Genomic DNA, 19058 nt, shown 5'->3' with positions numbered 1-19058 from the left:
TGAATCATTTAAAGGCATATTAAGATTACAACTTGCATTTTGAACTTTGTAGGTTGAGATTTAAGAGCATTTATACTAAGCAGTCATGGCTAGAGGCTATTAAACATTTATCGAATTATAAAAAATAAACAATTTTTAAAATCTAGTATTTTTCAAAAACATTCTATTAATTTATTTTTAACATAAAGAAATTTAAAAAATTAAAAATATTTTGTTTTTTCTAAATAGAAGAATTATTAAAAATTTTTCAAAAAACTAAGAAATTTTGGAAATATTTCAAATGTAATAATTTTTTATTTAATAGAGAATTTGTTAATTTATTTTTAGTTCTGTTTCCGTTCTGATCTAGTTCAGTTCCAATTCAATTCTAGTTCAGTTCTAGTTCAAGTTCTAGTTCAGTTCTAGTTCAGTTCTAGTTCAGTTCTAGTTCAGTTCTAGTTCAGTTCTAGTTCAGTTCTAGTTCAGTTCTAGTTCAGTTCTAGTTCAGTTCTAGTTCTAGTTCAGTTCTAGTTCAGTTCTAGTTCAGTTCTAGTTCTAGTTCAGTTCTAGTTCAGTTCTAGTTCAGTTCTAGTTCAGTTCTAGTTCAGTTCTAGTTCAGTTCTAGTTCAGTTCTAGTTCAGTTCTAGTTTAGTTCTAGTTTAGTTCTAGTTCAGTTCTAGTTCAGTTCTAGTTCAGTTCTAGTTCAGTTCTAGTTCTAGTTCAGTTCTAGTTCAGTTCTAGTTCAGTTCTAGTTCAGTTCTAGTTCAGTTCTAGTTCAGTTCTAGTTCAGTTCTTTTCTAGTTCAGTTCTAGTTCAGTTCTAGTTCAGTTCTAGTTCAGTTCTAGTTCAGTTCTAGTTCAGTTCTAGTTCAGTTCTAGTTCAGTTCTAGTTCAGTTCTAGTTCAGTTCTAGTTCAGTTCTAGTTCAGTTCTAGTTCAGTTCTAGTTCAGTTCTAGTTCAGTTCTAGTTCAGTTCTAGTTCAGTTCTAGTTCAGTTCTAGTTCAGTTCTAGTTCAGTTCTAGTTCAGTTCTAGTTCAGTTCTAGTTCAGTTTCTAGTTCAGTTATAGTTCAGTTCTAGTTCAGTTCTAGTTCAGTTCTAGTTCAGTTCTAGTTCAGTTCTAGTTCAGTTCTAGTTCAGTTCTAGTTCAGTTCTAGTTCAGTTCTAGTTCAGTTCATTCAGTTCTAGTTCAGTTCTAGTTCAGTTCTAGTTCAGTTCTAGTTCAGTTCTAGTTCAGTTCTAGTTCAGTTCTAGTTCAGTTCTAGTTCAGTTCTAGTTCAGTTCTAGTTCAGTTCTAGTTCAGTAGTTCAGTTCTAGTTCAGTTTAGTTCAGTTCTAGTTCAGTTCTAGTTCAGTTCTAGTTCAGTTCTAGTTCAGTTCTAGTTCAGTTCTAGTTCAGTTCTAGTTCAGTTCTAGTTCAGTTCTAGTTCAGTTCTAGTTCAGTTCTAGTTCAGTTCTAGTTCAGTTCTAGTTCAGTTCTAGTTCAGTTCTAGTTCAGTTCTAGTTCAGTTCTAGTTCAGTTCTAGTTCAGTTCTAGTTCAGTTCTAGTTCAGTTCTAGTTCAGTTCTAGTTCAGTTCTAGTTCAGTTCTAGTTCAGTTCTAGTTCAGTTCTAGTTCAGTTCTAGTTTCAGTTCTAGTTCATAGTTCTAGTTCTAGTTAGTTCGTTCAGTTATATTTTTGTTATAGATCAGTTCTTACATGTTTTTTATCTTCTGAAAATCTCTAACTATTTTAAATGTTATCTAGCTGAATACCCTAACTTATTTTATATTTGTTAAAATTTTCAATTAGATAAAGAATGTGAAAATATTGATATTAAAAAAAGCTGTAGGACCAATAGGTATACAAATATGCAAAATGTAAGTCAATGACTGCTCTTTAAAAAAGATATACAATTACACAAATAAATAAAAGCCCGCACTCTTTATATTTGCAACAATTTATAGGCAACAAAAAAACAGTAAAAGTCAAGTTCATTTTACTTACAGTGTATTTGGTAAAATCAGTCATTGAATTAGCTAAAGCGAAAAAATGACCCAATGACTACTGGAAAACCTTGACAAAAATCGTGGCACAGCAAAAGCATTTAATAGTTAAATTATCTAGTTAACGCATACATAAAATTTAAATTTTTGCACACCTTTTAAGTAGGTTTAAATTTTAGAAATTGCTTTATATTTTTTATTAAAAATAATTAACTTTTAAATAGGCACTTTAGTGTTTTATTATTATTGAGACACACAACTAGTACAAACTTATACATGGGCAGTAAAAAGAAAGCTCTTTTGTTTTATTGCTTTATATCTAATATTGCACTTTATTTGCTTATTTTACTTAAATAGATAATTATGAACCAGTTTTGTTTAAATTAACAATTAATTAAAAGTTTATTCAAACAACACTCGCCACCGAAAGAACAATGTTAAATGATTGGATTTTTTTATTTTTTATTAAAAGAACAACAACATTAAGAATTTTAATCAAACAGCTGATTGGTTTAGTAGACAAAAGCTGTTTGTTGTGAAAACCTTTTTAGTGAGAGTTTGTAAACAAATGCAGGGTTGCATTTAAATATTACAAGAGGTAAAATATGAAATGTAAATAATTTAACCTATGTTAAATGTAAACATTATTTGTAATAGTGTAAACTAACGTTGTAAAGTTAAAATTTATTACCCAATTTAGTTAAAACGTATAGTGTACACTTTTTATATGATTTTAAATACTTTTTTGACCACTTATTTTCATTCCAGTTTAAGACTCAAATATTTTTGTATTAAATTATTACATTAATACTTTTAGGCCATTTTCTTCTTTTAAATCATGTTGTATTTTCTTTATTACAAATTATTTTGGTTTACTTTTTAAATAAATTAGTTAAAAAAAACTTATAAAGTTTTATTAAGAAAATTCGTGATATCTTAACAATTTTAGGATTGATTTTCTTTTGTTTAGTAAACTACATTTACAAAAAATATATCAAATTTGAGAAAACTAATATTCACAAAAAGTTTTTTATTAAAAATAAATCAAACTAAATTAAATAACTAATGTTTTTTCTTGTTGTAAATGTTAGTTAAGTCTTTACAGCATCTCACAGGCCATTGTAAGCACGATTAATTGAAGCTTGATCTAAGATTTTCTTTAAATCTGTAAAAAAGGAAAAATATTTAATTATTAACTTATAAAAATGTTTAATCAAAATTAATTTTGAGTGGAATATTAAATATTGCAATAGATATTTGAAATTAAGCTTAAATTTTAATTCAAAATTTTTACAAATGTCTACCGTTTGGAGTTGTTTTAGATCTTACCTTCTTTCTCTGTATCATCCAAGTCTTTTTTAGGGAATTCTACATCGAATGTTATATACAAATTGCCATGTAAATTGTTATTTTCATAGTTGGGCATACCTTCGCCCTTCTTGCGTATACGAGCTCCAGGCCAGGTTATTTTTTCCCTTGACACTGAAACTTTGTGTCCATCTAAATGCACAATATCCATGTTAAAGCCAACCAAAGCATCCTGTAATGTAAAATAATATAAAAGAGAATTAATATATAATCCTTTAAAAAAACTCAACCAGAAATTAACCAAACCCGAATTAAAACTGAACGAGAACTAAACTGAAACTGAACTAGAACTCAACTAAAACTGAACTAAGACTGAACTAGAACGAAACTAGAAAAAAATAGAAAAAATAGAACTTGAACAGAACTAGAACTGCACTAGAACTGAACTTGAACTGTACTAGAACTGAACTAGAACTGATCTAGAACAGAACTAAATTAGAACTGTACTAGAACTGTACTAGAACTGATTTAGAACGAAACTAGAACCGAACTTTAGCTGAACTAGAACAGATCTAGAACTGAACTAGAACTTAACAAGAACTGAACTCTAACCTAAATAGAATTTTTCTTGATTTTAACTAGAGCAGAACTAGTACAGAAATATAACTGTTATAGACTGTTTTAACAAAAATAAAAAGTATTGATTTTACAAAATACGCCCACTTATTAAATCCCCTATTTCACTTTCAAATGATTTTGTTAAATTTTACTTAATATTCACTTACCTGTAAACTAATTGTAACGTTCGTATACAAATCATCCCCCTTACGTTGGAAACGCTCATGGGGCATTTGTAGGACTTTAATAATCAAATCACCAGGTTCACCATCCATATGAGGCTCACCTTCAGCCACAAATCTAGTTTCTTGACCATCAATCATACCGGCTTCTACTTCAATTTCCAAAGTACGTTCCTCATTCACCAACTTAACATTGGGACATTCATCACACACGGTTTGTTGTATCATTTGGAAACGTCCTGGTCCCAAATTACGTGTTACCATTTCTTGGCGACAATTACACTTTCTGGTACCGGCTGCAGGTTTTAGAACAGGCTTATTTCTCACAATCTCCACAAAATTGCCGGAATATAACTCCTCCAAGGTGACATACATATTCATAACAATATTGGCTCCTTTGGGCGTATCATGATGATGAGGATCACCGTTGCCGAAATGGAAACCAAAATCACCAAAGAAACTGGCAAATGGATCACCACCATGATCCATCATGCCATCCTTTTTCAAACACTCCTCACCACATCTGTCATAGGTCTTACGTTTGTCCGCATCGGACAATACCTCGTAGGCGGCACCTAAATCTTGGAATTTTGTGGAGGCATCAGGATCATCTTTATTTTTATCGGGATGTAATTCTTTGGCTAGTTTTCTGTAGGCTTTTTTTATTTCATTTGTTGTGGCAGATTTGCGTACATTTAGAATTTTATAAAAATCCCTTCCGGCTAAAGCCGTGTCCAGTAGACATACAGCAATTTGTATTAGTAAAACTACGGCTAAGATTTTCATTGTTTCTGTTTATTTGTTTACTATTTTATATTAGGAATAGTTGACTTTTTATTTAATATTAATTTATACGGTTTTTCTTTTAAAAATACATAATTTATTAATGTTTTGCTTGCGAAAAAATTTTACACCACGGTATCTGTAAGGAAAAAAATTATGACAACTGCGTGGTCTGCGTTGATTGGTCAGAAAATGCTGCTTCTTTAAGTAAGTATTCACGGGGAAATAATGACATGCCACGACGAAACAGCTGTCAGTAATGAAATGAGATGCCAGAGTGAAGATTTTGGTTAATATAAAGCTTTTAAATGAAATTGGAAAAAGAGATGGAAATTTATTTTTTAATATTTGCTTATTAAGAAGTTAAAGTTTTGTTTAATAAATTGTTTATCGGGGGAAAAAAATATGTTTATTATGAATGTGTTGGAGAAAATTGAACACTACTTATTGTATAAGCAATCTGGCAGGCATTAAACAACCGGCTGTTATCATTTTACAACTACATAGACAATTTTATCAACGGAAAATGCGAGAGCAAGAGAAATTTATTAAAGCATACTTATAGGAACGTAGTTTGATTTCCTGTTTACTCCATTTAACTATACTCAGAGAATAGCGAGCAAGAAAGTCCTTATAAACGTTGGAAAAAAGTAAAAGAAAAACTCTGTAGAAATTTTCTTAGACAGTTAAGATATTTTCACAAGTGTAGACGTATATTATTTCATAAGTAATAATCTTTATTTTTAGAATTATTAATAAGAAGCACTTAGAAAAAAAAGCAATAAAAAAATTAAAGTGAAAAAGTTATTAAAACATAAATTTAAAACGAAAATAAAGGAAAATTAACGCTAAAATAAAGAAAAAAAGAAAAGTTCTAAATAATAAAACCATAAATTTATACAAAGTTCTTTTTTTTTGGAGTAAAAGAATAAATTATTTTGTAAAACTTATAAAAAATATATATACTATACTATATATTAAAATTTTATACAAATAATTATTATGTATGGGTTCCAAAATTGTTAATTTAGAGGTGAGTTTTTAAAAGAATAACTTAAAAAAATAATTAAATTAAACATTTTTTAAAAGAAAAAAAAAAAAAACTATGAGAAAATTTTCATATTTTTACATACACATACAAACATAAAAGTTATAAATGTGCTGTATACAGACTTATACATATATATACCTCCTCTCTCTCTCTCTCTCTGCCCTCCCCCCTTTGGATAAATGTTCATTTTCATTTCTTTTGGCTCTTCTTTTAAGTCCTGTCAAAGCGTGTTATCGATTTTTTTCGTGTATGACTTGTCATACTTACATACATACATACATATGTATGTGTGTATGTTCTCATTTTTCCATTATTTGTTTGTTTGTCTGTTTCTCTAGTCCTTTTTCCTTTACTTCTTTCTCCCTACTCTCTTAATTTATGCGTGTTTTTGTTGTTTTTTTTTTTTTTTTTTGGCTATTCTCACTCTTATAAAATGACCTAAAAATAACGGTGCATGTGCTAATGGCCGTTTGTTGTACATTTGCCGTTAGGTCTCCATATGCGGCATTTGGCGCTTAAAAAATAAATAAAAAACGGAAATGTCTTTGCTTAGCGCGTTTTAAGGCCAATTTCGCCTGCATATGTACATATTACGTTTCGTTAGCAGTAATTTGAATTGTTCCAAAAAGGATTTGTAGTGCAAACACTCACTCTTTCACTCTCTAAACACGAAGTAACAAACAAACAAACAATTGTAATATTGTAGCCAATATGGCTACATTTCATTCACATTGTCCCATTTGTAGTGGTAATTTATTTAATAATATTTTAATTTATGGCTAAAGTTTAAATACAAGTATGTAAGTAAGTGTGTTGTTGTAGTTGTTCTAGCATTTATTTAGTTAGTTGAAGTACTTTAGTTAGTGTGTTAGCGTGTCGTCCTTTAATTGCCATTTGACACATTTTTTCCTTCCAACACACTTGTACTTTTTCTTTCATTCTAATGTCGTTGATTTCATGACTGGCCTTTTTTTAAGTTTTTACTTTTTTTTTTTTAGATTTTTTTTGGTGGTCTCTTTCCTTTCACATGTTGGAATTTGCATAAATTTTTCGTTGTGTCGCATTTGTTATGCAGTTTTTCTTTTTCGGTTTAAAACATTTGCTTTACATAGTTGCTGTTTCGTGTCAATTTTATTTTTTGCTAAAGGTTGCTGATTAGTTTTGTCGACATTTCCGGTATGTTAGAATAAGACCTTTAAGACATTTTTATAAACATTTCCGCTGGTCATTTCGTGTTGGCGGATTTATGATTAACTGTTAAAGTATTTAATATAAAAAGGAAAACACTGTTTAGTCAAGTGTAAAAGTAATGTATAAATTTCATGTTTAAGTTTTTTGTGTTAATTATTTGGTGGGGATTTGATTAAATTTGATCAATTAAAATGTTTCATAAACTGAATCTATTTAAACTTTACCTATGGATCTAGGTAGTTTATAAAGCTCCAGAGATTTGTATACCCCTTAACCTTTGTAGGGTATAAATAAGTTTGTTATTTGGTTCGTAATTTCTATAACACAATTATCCAACCCTGACTCTTTGTAGATAGCAGAGTCTATAAAGAGATGTCCGTCTGTCTATCTATCTGTCTGGGTGTTTGAATGTCGAAGTGCTTTAAGTGAATACCTACCGGATTGGCCTTATTTCACGGTGGTCTTTTTCACCCTCTAGGTGAGCTTCTTTGACGACTCATTTGATGATTTTTGTACATGGCTGTATCGGTCCATGTACAAGCACTTTGCTCAAGTACTCGAGCTATCCAAACTTCTGAGATGTAAAAACATTACTTCCGTTTACAATCACCCATATGACTTACTTATTCGGTAATCGAAAATACGAATCCATAAAATAAGCCGAGAACTTTGTTCTTACTCACAGAGAACACACTGTGGTAAATCTAGTATGAACAGAGTTTTCCCTGGACACCTACCTGGACAAGGAAGGAAAATTCAATAGTATCACATGTATAAGATACCTTTCATCCAGCACCATTCAAACCAGTACACTTCCCATTCATCCGACACACTCATAGAAAACAACATCTGACACACTCATTCTAGGTATACAGGCGGGGAAAGACTAACTCATTTCCAACGCCTAGTCCCACAGTCACTCCCTCTGTGGGGTATCTTTCGATTTTGGTAACAGCACCGAACTTATTCCGAAATAAAGATTTCACCGCTTATCAGTCCTTTAACCGATATTCTATTCCCGCTAATTGACTCGCCAGGACAACTGCCCGTAGTACCACATTATGTTGTTCGACCCCATATCAAATCATTTCAAGGAAAGGCCAAAGATACATTTGATCATCACCAGTTTATAGTGTCGGCAGAATAAAGGTATTGATTGCACCAGCAGGCGGATATCAGGGCGTTTGTTGAAATCGGTTTTCAAAAGACCCCTGATATCTGCGAAGTCCAAATCTTCAATAAGTGTTACTTTATCGTTCTATAAATAGTACTTTTTGAGTTTTCTATAATATTGAACCTAGAAACGTATAATTAAACATTCAGAGAATCTGTAGAAAAAGATTTTGGTACTTTTTTGTTTTGCAACTGGTACTTTTTTGGTTTTTTTGGAATATTAAACCCAGAAACGTAAAATCTGACATATAGAATTCCGATGGAATAAAAATCTATAAGACCTTTTTTGATCTTCAACTGGTATTTTTTGAAACTTTTTTAGAATTGATCCTAGAAACACAGAATAAAAGGGGAGTTTATTGGTACTTTTTCGTCATTCAAAAAAGCTCCATTTGATTTTCTGAATTATTGACATGTCTTTTTGGTACTTTTTTGTTCTTCATCCGGTACTTTTTGCATATTAACCTAAAAATATAGAATTTAACACTCAGCGTCCTTAAGGAATGAAAATTTATTAAAAAATCTTTGACTAGACAATAGTTCAGATTATGGACTAAACTGTGGACTAGTTTACTACATTGCCAATTGTCTAGTCCATGGGATACTACTGTATTGACTTTTCCATCCAAAGTTTAGTTAATAGACTAGTCTGCGAAATCCAAATCTTCAATAAGTGAGTTCGGAGTAAAGGGGACTTTTACTTTATCGTTCTATAAATAGTACTTTTTGAGTTTTCTATAATATTGAACCTAGAAACGTATAATTAAACATTCAGAAAATCTGTAGAAAATGATTTTTGGTACTTTTTTGTTTTGCAACTGGTACTTTTTTGGTTTTTTTGGAATATTAAACCCAGAAACGTAAAATCTGACATATAGAATTCCGATGGAATAAAAATCTATAAGACCTTTTTTGATCTTCAACTGGTATTTTTTGAAACTTTTTTAGAATTGATCCTAGAAACACAGAATAAAAGGGGAGTTTATTGGTACTTTTTCGTCATTCAAAAAAGCTCCATTTGATTTTCTGAATTATTGACATGTCTTTTTGGTACTTTTTTGTTCTTCATCCGGTACTTTTTGCATATTAAACCTAAAAATATAGAATTTAACACTCAGCGTCCTTAAGGAATGAAAATTTATTAAAAAATCTTTGACTAGACCATAGTTTAGATTATGGACTAAACTGTGGACTAGTTTACTACATTGCCAATTGTCTAGTCCATGGGATACTACTGTATTGACTTTTCCATCCAAAGTTTAGTTAATAGACTAGTCTATGGATTATTGACTAGTCTACTGATTTACATATGGTCTAATATATATCCATAAAGTTTCTAATCATTCAAAATCCTATTTGCAGATTTTCCTTATTTACTTTTTTCTACTAATACCATGGCCTCATACACATGTTTTCAAACGTTTATGCTCCAAAGATAACAGTCGTTTAGTACGGAAAATTGTACGATCCAAATGGACACCGATATTAGATAAATATCAGGTAGGATGTTAACATATAGCCTTACAATATATGTATATATAATAAATCAATTATGAATATGTATTTAGGTTAAACTTCCTCTCGAATGTCCTTTACATCCATTTCGAGATATATTTGCACCCCGACAAGATGCCAAAAAAACGTGATAGACCCACACAGTGGACGTGTCGTTTGTGTGGTAAAAGTTTCTATCAGGAGAAATTTTTGGATTTACATTTTGAAACGAGACATAAAACTGTTATAAATGAGGTGAGTCCTTTAACTATTCAAAAACACTTAATTATATCTAAAAAAAAAAAATATTATTTTGTCATTTAGGCCGAAGATGCTGTTTGTTTGGCAGATTATTGCGATATAATGCGTTGTGAGGTGTTTCAATCGGAGGAGTCATCATCTTTAAAATTGGGCGATCAAAGTATTGTTACAGATATTGAAGTTTGGGGCGATTCATTTGGACAAAATTCAGCACTGGCTAAGGCGAATGTAGCGTATTTAAGTTTATTACCCATTAGGTAACGGAAACAAACTAATCAAATCTATTTTTTTTTATTTAATTAATATGTTTCCTTATTTCAGAACTTCCTCAACTGGTGCATCAACACGTGCAGCCAAAGTACAAAATCGTCAATTGTGTCAGGATAAAATTGGCCAAACTAAATGTCAACAGACTGGTAAAACAAATATTTTCTATCTTTTACAGAAGAAAATATTTAAGTGTTCTATTACAGATTCACACCAAAATTCTAATGAAAATTTTTACAACAACAATAATGGTGCCTCGCGTTCAAAATTTCCTCAAGCACCACAGTCTTCAGCCGAAAGTCTTACATCTTCGGCAGCAGCACCGCATATACACATACACAGTAGCAGCAGCAGCAGCTCCTCCTCCTCTTCGTCGTCGTCATCATCTTCTGCTGCGGCTTCTTCTCATGCCCACAAACACTCCACTGCATCTGCTGCAAAAATAACAACGAAATCCGTTAAATCAGCAAAAGATACGTCATCAGTAGATTCTAAGGCTTCTAGAGGTGGTCAAAAGTCAGAAGATAATAATGATGATGATGAAGAGGACGAAGACGATAATAATGCGAAAAGAAATGCCAATACATCGGCCGAAGACAGTAATAAGACTTCGAGTGCCCAATTAACGAATATGCAAAAGATACGAGCCAATTGTAAGGCCGAAGAATTGAGTAAACTTAAGGCCAAATGTGAGTATTTGGTTAGAAGTTGTATAGGCGGCCTTATACTCTCAATGACCGATCAACAGTTTAAGGATATGGAGGGTAAGTTGTTGCTCTAGAATTAAATATATATATATATTTTTATATATTGACTAATTCTATGACTTTTCTAGAGGAAATGAATAAAGCTGTATGCTGGTATCTAACCTGTGAACGTTATTGGGAAGATGGTCCTTTGGAACCACGTGCCTTTCCTTGGGGTTTAATATTAATTTTAATTTTTGTTTTATCTACCGGCATTTGTTTTTGTTATTATATCATTTGGATATTATTTGAGTAAGTAATTTAAAAACCTCCGATATATCTGCGAGGATCGATTGAAGCGTTGATCTGATCTGAAATATTAATTACGTTACAATAACAAGAGACTATTCAATAGCATGACAGTAGATTTGTCTATAGGTTGGTCCATAGAATAATTACTCAACTTGTCCATAGATCGGTCTATAGATCAAACCATAATCTAGTTAATAGATTGATCTAAAGTCTATACAACAGTATAATCAATAGACTTGTCTATATACTAATTTATATATTGATCTATAAACTGGTCGACAGATCTGGTCTATGGTTTAGTCAAAATACTGGTCTATGGACTTGAAAATATATTGATCGCCTATGGATTATACAATATACTGCTCTATAGACTGGTATATAGACTAGTCTATAAACTGATCTATATACTAATCAATATACCGATCTAGAGACCGGTAAATAGTCTGGTCTTTCTAGAATGATCTATGGGTTAAGAGGGAGTGTTATAGACTAGTCAATAGACCGATGCATACACTGATCTACAATCTATAAATCAATAGAATATTCAATAGACTGTTCATAGACTAGTCGGAAGATTTGTTTATTCACTAGTTCATAGACTAATAAATTGATTGGTATATATACCGATTTGTAGACTAGTCTATATCTACACACTAATTTATAGACTAGTCAATAGACTGGACAAATATTATTTATATACTAGTCAATACACTGATCTATAAACTACTCTATAGATTGATCTGTAGACTAGATAATAGACTGATCTAAAAACTACTTAATGGACTAGTCAGTAGAATAGTGTAGTCAGTAAACTGATCAATAGATTAGATAAAAGACTGAAATGTACTGCTCAATAGACTGATCTATGCACTAGTCAATAGAATGATCTATACACTAGTCAATAGACTGATCCTATCAATAGACTAGAGAAGAGTCTAATCTATACCTTAGATAAGAGACTGATGTATAAACTACTCAATAGACTGATCTGTAGACTAGTTAATGACTGATCTATAATATATAGACTAGTCAATAGGCTACTAAATAGACTTGTTAATGAATTAGTCCATAGACTAGTCAACATTCCGATCTATAGTCTATAGATTGGTCTATATAATAGTATATAGACTTGTTCTATACATCATTCAGTAGACAAATGTATGGCTAATCTTTAGGTTAGTCAATATACTAGTTTTATCTCAAACGCGTTCCTTAATCAAGCGCTATATTGCAACCATCAAAAAACCAGTTAGATCTTAAGCTTTTTACAAATTTCATTCAAACTATTAAGCTCAACCTTCCATCTACCCTCGTAGACTTTAAATTAACAATCTGTTTCAAACACTAACACTAGAAAATGTTGATTAAACCCAAGTTATTTGTTACAGCTCCGAAGAGACGACAATCAATGCCACAACCAATCATCAGCATATGTATATACCCACCCACCAGCACTATCATCCACAACATTTGCAGCAACATCAGCAGCAGCAGCAGCAGCTGCAGCAACAGCTTCATCATCAACAGCAGCAGCACCAACAACAACAACAAACTATGCACCCAGATCATTATCATTTTCAAGATTACCCTACCACCGGCATACATCATGGTATGACCAACGTCGAGCCTCAGACCAACACCTCATATTATTACCAACAGCAGCAACAGCAGGCTCAAGCACAGCAACAAGCCGAATTACATCATCACCAGCAAGCAATGCAACACGATATATACCCAGAACCAGTGCAATACGATTATCGTCACAGTCCAAGACGTTACATAGGAGATCAGCGTCTGCCGGGTACGCCCACGATTACGATGAGCGGTGGCGCTGCCATCGGAGGCGGACAGACTCCACTGCATCGTCAGCAGACGAATCTGGCATACCAACAGGACATTTTAGACCGACGAGACTATATAAGTAGACCCATTGCCACATCTGTGGTAACAGGTGTTGGTGGTGGTACGCATGGACCAAATTCCGGTTCGACCGGAGCCCTCAGTCATCATTCGGCACAAATGGATTGTGATAATACACTGCCGGCCACCCATTTGGGCACAGCCAGCGGCGGTGGTGGGGGTGTTAAACATTATAATACCATACCAAGACCTCTCGAACCGCGTCAACGTTATGTTAGCGGTTCGCAGCAATCGTTGCGCGCCTCCTCGTCATCTCATGAAATCATTCAAAATGAAGTTGGGCACAATGAACATTATATTTATGTAACTTATCCGCCGGATTTAAAAAAACGCTTTTTCGAAAAATATGAATGAATCAATGAATCAATTCTATTAATTTTCCATAAAACTCGGTCTATCTGAACAGATGATTACTAAAACTCTTTAAAAAAAAAGCTTGAAAGTAGTTAAAGAAATAATAGAATTTTTTCATATTTACTTTAAACTTATGAATATTATACGAGTACTCGCATTGTAGAGGTTGGATTTTTATGTTCAAGTTTTTTATATCACAATTGAAAATTAATTTAGAAAATTATCTTATGTAAAATTTAATTTTTGAAAATAGTTTTTTTCTTTTTCTCTCAGCACTCGCATTATTTAAATGAAATGAAATACCAAAGATTATCATTAACAAAAGAACAATTTTATTGAGTAAAAGAATAATAATAGAAATAATTATTATTAATAATAAAAAAAAAACACTTAATTATATGAATAAGTTGTTATCTACAGTCATACTTATATAAATTATTTTGTCAATTCTTTTTATAAATAAATAAAAAAACCAAACCAAAAACAAAATATGAATATACATAAATGTTTTATAATTTATTTATAAGTAACATAAAAAACAGAACAAATTAAACTTTATTTAAATAAGGCTTATTGTAATAAACATTAAACAAATTAAAAAAAGCATTAACAAAATCGAAAATAAAAACAACAAAACTTCATTTGTATTTGTTTAACAATATTAAACATTTTTTTAATAAAAACAAATTGCAATTAAAACAAATATGAAAAAAAAAGGCGAGGGAGGGAGGAAGAGGAGAAACGGAACGAACGAACGAACGAACGAACGAACGAACGAACGAACGAACGAACGAACGAACGAACGAACGAACGAACGAACGAACGAACGAACGAACGAACGAACGAACGAACGAACGAACGAACGAACGAACGAACGAACGAACGAACGAACGAACGAACGAACGAACGAACGAAGAACGAAGAACGAACGAACGAACGAAACGAACGAACGCGAACGAACGAACGAACGAACGAACGAACGAAACGAACGAACGAACGAACGAACGAACGAACGAAACGAACGAACGAACGAACGAACGAAACGAACGAACGAACGAACGAACGAACGAAAGAACGAACGAACGAAAGAAACGAACGAACGAACGAACGAACGAACGAAGAACGAACGAACGAAGAACGAACGAACGAACGAACGAACGAACGAACGAACAACGAAGAACGAACGAACGAAACGAACGAACGAACGAACGAACGAAAACGAACGAACGAACGACGACGAACGAACGAACGAAGAACGAACGAACGAACGAACGAACGAACGAACGAACGAACGACGAACGAACGAACGAACGAACGAACGAACGAACGAACAACGAACAACGAACGAACGAACGAACGAACGAACGAACGAACGAAACGAACGAACGAACGAACGAACGAACGAACGAACGAACGAACGAACGAACGAAGAACGAAGAACGAACGAAAAACGAACGAACGAACGAACGAACGAACGAACGAACGAACGAACGAACGAAACGAACGAACGAACGAACGAACGAACGAACGAACGAACGAACGAACGAACGAACGAACGAACGAACGAACGAACGAACGAACGAACGAACGAACGAACGAACGAACGAACGAAACGAACGAACGAACGAACGAACGAACGAACGAACGAACTAACGAACGAACGAACGAACGAACGAACGAACGAACGAAACTAACGAACGAACGAACGAAACGAACGAACGAACGAACGAACGAACGAACGAACGAACGAACGAAACGAACGAAAAACGAACGAACGAACGAACTAACGAACGAAGAACGAACGAACGAACGAACGAACTAACGAACGAACTAACGAACGAACGAACGAACGAACGAACGAAACTAACTAACGAACGAACGAACGAACGAACTAACTAACGAACGAACTAACGAACGAACGAACGAACGAACGAAACGAACTAACGAACTAACAAGAACTAACTAACTAATAACAACTAACTAACGAACTAACTAACTAACAACTAACTAACTAACTAACTACAACTAACTAACTAACTAACTAACTAACTAACTAACTAACTAACTAACTAACTAATTATTATTATTAAGACTCTGTAAAAAAGTACCAAAAATTGCTTCCACGTACATATGTAAGTACACTGGTTTCCCGGTTTAACGAATACTCAGTTTAGCGAATTCGGGATTTAACGAACGGCCAAATTTTTTCCATTGAGTACCTTATATTACGAATAAATTAGTAAATGTTGTACTCGATATAACGAATTTGTAAATAATTTTGTATAAAAAGTGATGAAAGTTATATAAAAAGAGCACTAACTTTATATTTATCCAAAAGACTTAACAAATCGAAATTCTAAATGGGTACACAGTTTAAAATTCAAAAAATCTTACAATAGAAATTAAATTAATAATTGATTTTTAAAATAACTTTCGGATTGATTTTCGGATGATTTTTAAAAAAAATGTACATTTTAACATACAAATCTTTAATTAAAGGAATATTGTGATTATTTTCAAAATACAGAGAGAAATAGCATTTTTTATTTGTTTGTCCATTGCAATTATATTCTAACCTAATTTACCGAGCAGGGTGACGATGACCATACCCCCGTTTTAGTGTAGTAGACCAAAATCTCTGGTGGTAATCGAATCCACAACTCCCAGACTGATAGGCCAGCACACTACCAACTGGCCTACCCCTTTCGGGGAATTGTTTGTCAACAAAATAATCGAAAATATTCAGAATTTTACATAAAATCCATTTATCTAATTTAAATAGATGTTTTTCTTGAAATTTTTAATTTTGGTGTGTTAATAATTTTAACGAAAAATGTTTTTATATTTTGCACACTGAAGAAAAAATGCATAGAAATGGTCACAATCTATATGAACGCATTAAAACGGATATAACAAATAAACTTCCTACCTTCCATTACCATATTTTTATCATTAAATTATAGAAAAATTGTTATTCGGTTTAACGAATTTTTCGTTTTTACGAATGGGCCTGACATTATATCTTTCGTTAAACCGGGAAACCACTGTACTTTAATTAGAAAAGTACTTTTTGAAGAATGTACAAAGTTTCTCCCTTTACATTTACATCATTGGCGGTCAAACATGCCCCTGCGGGCATTGTGTTATTCTCACTCATACACATGCAATACGAATGTTCTCAGCAACAGAACAAACTATACATAAAACAAAAACAATTTAATTTAGTTGCTCTCTTTATGAAATGATACACAGAGAATATTTTCAAAAGCCGTTACAAATAAATGTTTGTATTAATACTTTTGATAGATAGATTTATTATGTAAATAATTATTTACAATTATATTTGTATTGTCATTTATTCAAGCAATTAATCGTCAAAATTTTATCGATTAACGGTTAATCATTTGAACACTTATAGACGATGATTTACATCATTGGTGGCCAGAAAGAGAATTTTTAAAATGCATATGTGTGTGGTGTAAAATATGAAAGAGAACATAAATGAAAATATGTGTGCTTTGCACTGAAAGAAATTATATGTTTGTACTTATTTGTGTTATTCATATTATTTGTATTATAAATGAACAACAGAGGGAATGTATACATCGATGTATGTATGTATTGACGAAACGATGTATTGATGCATATATTGATGTAAGAATGTATTAATGCATATGTTGATGTATTTATGTACATATGTATGATATGTATGTATGTATGTATGTATGTATGTATGTATGTATGTATGTATGTATGTATGTATGTATGTATGTATGTATGTATGTATGTATGTATGTATGTATGTATGTATGTATGTATGTATGTATGTATGTATGTATGTATGTATGTATGTATGTATGTATGTATGTATGTATGTATGTATGTATGTATGTATGTATGTATGTATGTATGTATGTATGTATGTATGTATGTATGTATGTATGTATGTATGTCTGTATGTATGTATGTCTGTATGTCTGTATGTCTGTATGCTATGTATGTATGTATGTATGTATGTATGTATGTATGTATGTATGTATGTATGTATGTATGTATGTATGTATGTATGTATGTATGTATGTATGTATGTATGTTGTTCGTCTATAATAAGAAATTTTTAAATTTCTTGTATTCACCCTGTTTTACATAAGATGATCATGAATTTTTCGACAGATTTTCTCGATGCGAGAATTACAGAAACGGGGCACAGTTCAAAAATGAAAAAAGTCTCAAGTTTAAGTTTATTCTTGGGTCTCTTCGCCCTCTTCACCTTTATTATGATTTTTCAATACCAATTCATTACTTAATTAAATATGTTTGTGCGCGCCACTTAGACGCGAGCTATTTATGCGAGTAATTGTAAGAATTCAGTGCATAATAAGTACTATTTGTAAATTAACATACAATTAGAAATTATAATAAATACTATAGTGTAAAGTTAAAGTTCTGCTAATTATACCATTGATTTCGTGGCTACACTTCCAAGACATTTTTATTAAAAAATTTGAGTTTTTTCCAGTATGTATAGTTCTTGTTATGTTCGATTTGTATTTGTTTTCTTTTTTAATATTTATTATAATTTTAATTTTGTAAATAAATATACATAAATAGGAAAATGTATTATGAATATTCAGTGTTCAATATTCAGTGTTTAAATTTCAGGTAAGTTAAAGTTAAAAAAAAAATTTAAAATTGGTCCTAAACCAGCACTATCGAAAATGTTTTAGAGATCTTATTTTTTTGGATCAAGATCCGATTCAATACAAAATCGTTTTTTTATAAACCATAGTCTTAGTTACTTAAATATGCTTTATATATACATAATTTCAAAATCGAAATTTTTGTTAAATATTGAATATTTTATGAAAAGTAGAATTTTAAATAAAAAAATCGAATTATTAGTGAAAATTTAATTTTCAATGAAAATTAGAATTTTTAGTAAAAAAAAATATTTTTAATGAAAATTAAATTTTAAATGAAAAATCAAATTTTTAGTGAAAATTTTAATTTTTAGTGAAAATTTTAATTTTTAGTGAAAAATTAAATTTTTAATGAAAATATGAATTTTTTGTGAAATTTTGAATTTTTAATGAAAATCTAAATTTTAGTGAAAAATTTAATTTTTAATGAAAAAAATCAAAATCGTAATTTTAGATAAATATTGAATATTGTATAAAAAATCAAATTTTTAGTGAAAAATTTAATTTTTAATAAAAAAAATCGAATTATTGGTGAAAATTTTTATTTTTAATCAAAAATTAATTTTTAATTAAAATTTGAATTTTTAGAAAAAAATTTTATTTTAAGTGAAAAAATTAAATTTTTAGTTAAAAAAAAATTACTCTTAACAAAAAATAAAATTTTTAATAAAAAACGAAATTTAGTGAATAATCGGATCGACGCTGTGATCAAAATCGAAATTTGTGAATGCCGAACAATTTCTTTAACAAACTCGCGATCGTCAATTAATTAGATCAAGAGATATTTTACTGATATTT

The 19058-nt window shown here is 31.3% G+C and overlaps 3 protein-coding genes across 3 annotated transcripts in view; 1 reads left to right on the top strand and 2 right to left on the bottom strand.

Annotated features, from left to right (window-relative positions):
- Positions 1 to 2428, bottom strand: part of LOC119606182 (protein croquemort) — a 22920-nt gene extending 20492 nt beyond the window's left edge. Inside the window, exon 1 of the mRNA XM_037959596.1 lies at positions 1962 to 2428. The gene's annotated coding sequence lies outside the window, so the exon portion shown is untranslated. The remainder of the gene's footprint in view (positions 1 to 1961) is intronic.
- Positions 2429 to 2848: 420 nt separating this feature from the next.
- Positions 2849 to 5050, bottom strand: LOC119606183 (dnaJ homolog shv). The gene is made up of 3 exons (XM_037959598.1): positions 4054 to 5050; positions 3290 to 3500; positions 2849 to 3125 (listed from the first exon to the last, which is right to left on the bottom strand). The coding sequence occupies exons 1-3, from the start codon at positions 4852 to 4854 to the stop codon at positions 3070 to 3072; spliced, it is 1068 nt and encodes a 355-aa protein (XP_037815526.1). The 5' UTR covers positions 4855 to 5050; the 3' UTR covers positions 2849 to 3069.
- Positions 5051 to 5698: 648 nt separating this feature from the next.
- On the top strand, positions 5699 to 13965 carry LOC119606185. Its single transcript, XM_037959600.1, is given in 9 exon segments — positions 5699 to 5884; positions 9629 to 9766; positions 9835 to 9900; positions 9902 to 10015; positions 10085 to 10278; positions 10343 to 10437; positions 10495 to 11052; positions 11124 to 11286; positions 12675 to 13965. Coding segments are annotated over 9 exon segments (2241 nt in total). The 5' UTR covers positions 5699 to 5857; the 3' UTR covers positions 13561 to 13965.
- Positions 13966 to 19058: the final 5093 nt, after the last annotated feature.

This window comes from Lucilia sericata, unplaced genomic scaffold (genome assembly GCF_015586225.1).
Source record: "Lucilia sericata isolate MDLA Ls3-8-SP2 unplaced genomic scaffold, ASM1558622v1 Contig000557F_arrow, whole genome shotgun sequence".
Taxonomy (NCBI): Eukaryota; Metazoa; Arthropoda; class Insecta; order Diptera; family Calliphoridae; genus Lucilia; species Lucilia sericata.
The sequence above is the reverse complement of the archived record's forward strand: the minus strand, read 5'-3'. Positions and strand labels throughout refer to the sequence as shown.

Coding starts and splice junctions, on each gene's coding strand:
- LOC119606183 (XM_037959598.1), bottom strand. CDS start 4,854: ATGAAAATCTTAGCCGTAGTTTTACTAATACAAATTGCTGTATGTCTA. Junction 3,501..4,053: donor ACGTTACAATTAGTTTACAG/GTAAGTGAATAT, acceptor TTTACATTACAG/GATGCTTTGGTTGGCTTTAA. Junction 3,126..3,289: donor GGATGATACAGAGAAAGAAG/GTAAGATCTAAA, acceptor CCTTTTTTACAG/ATTTAAAGAAAATCTTAGAT.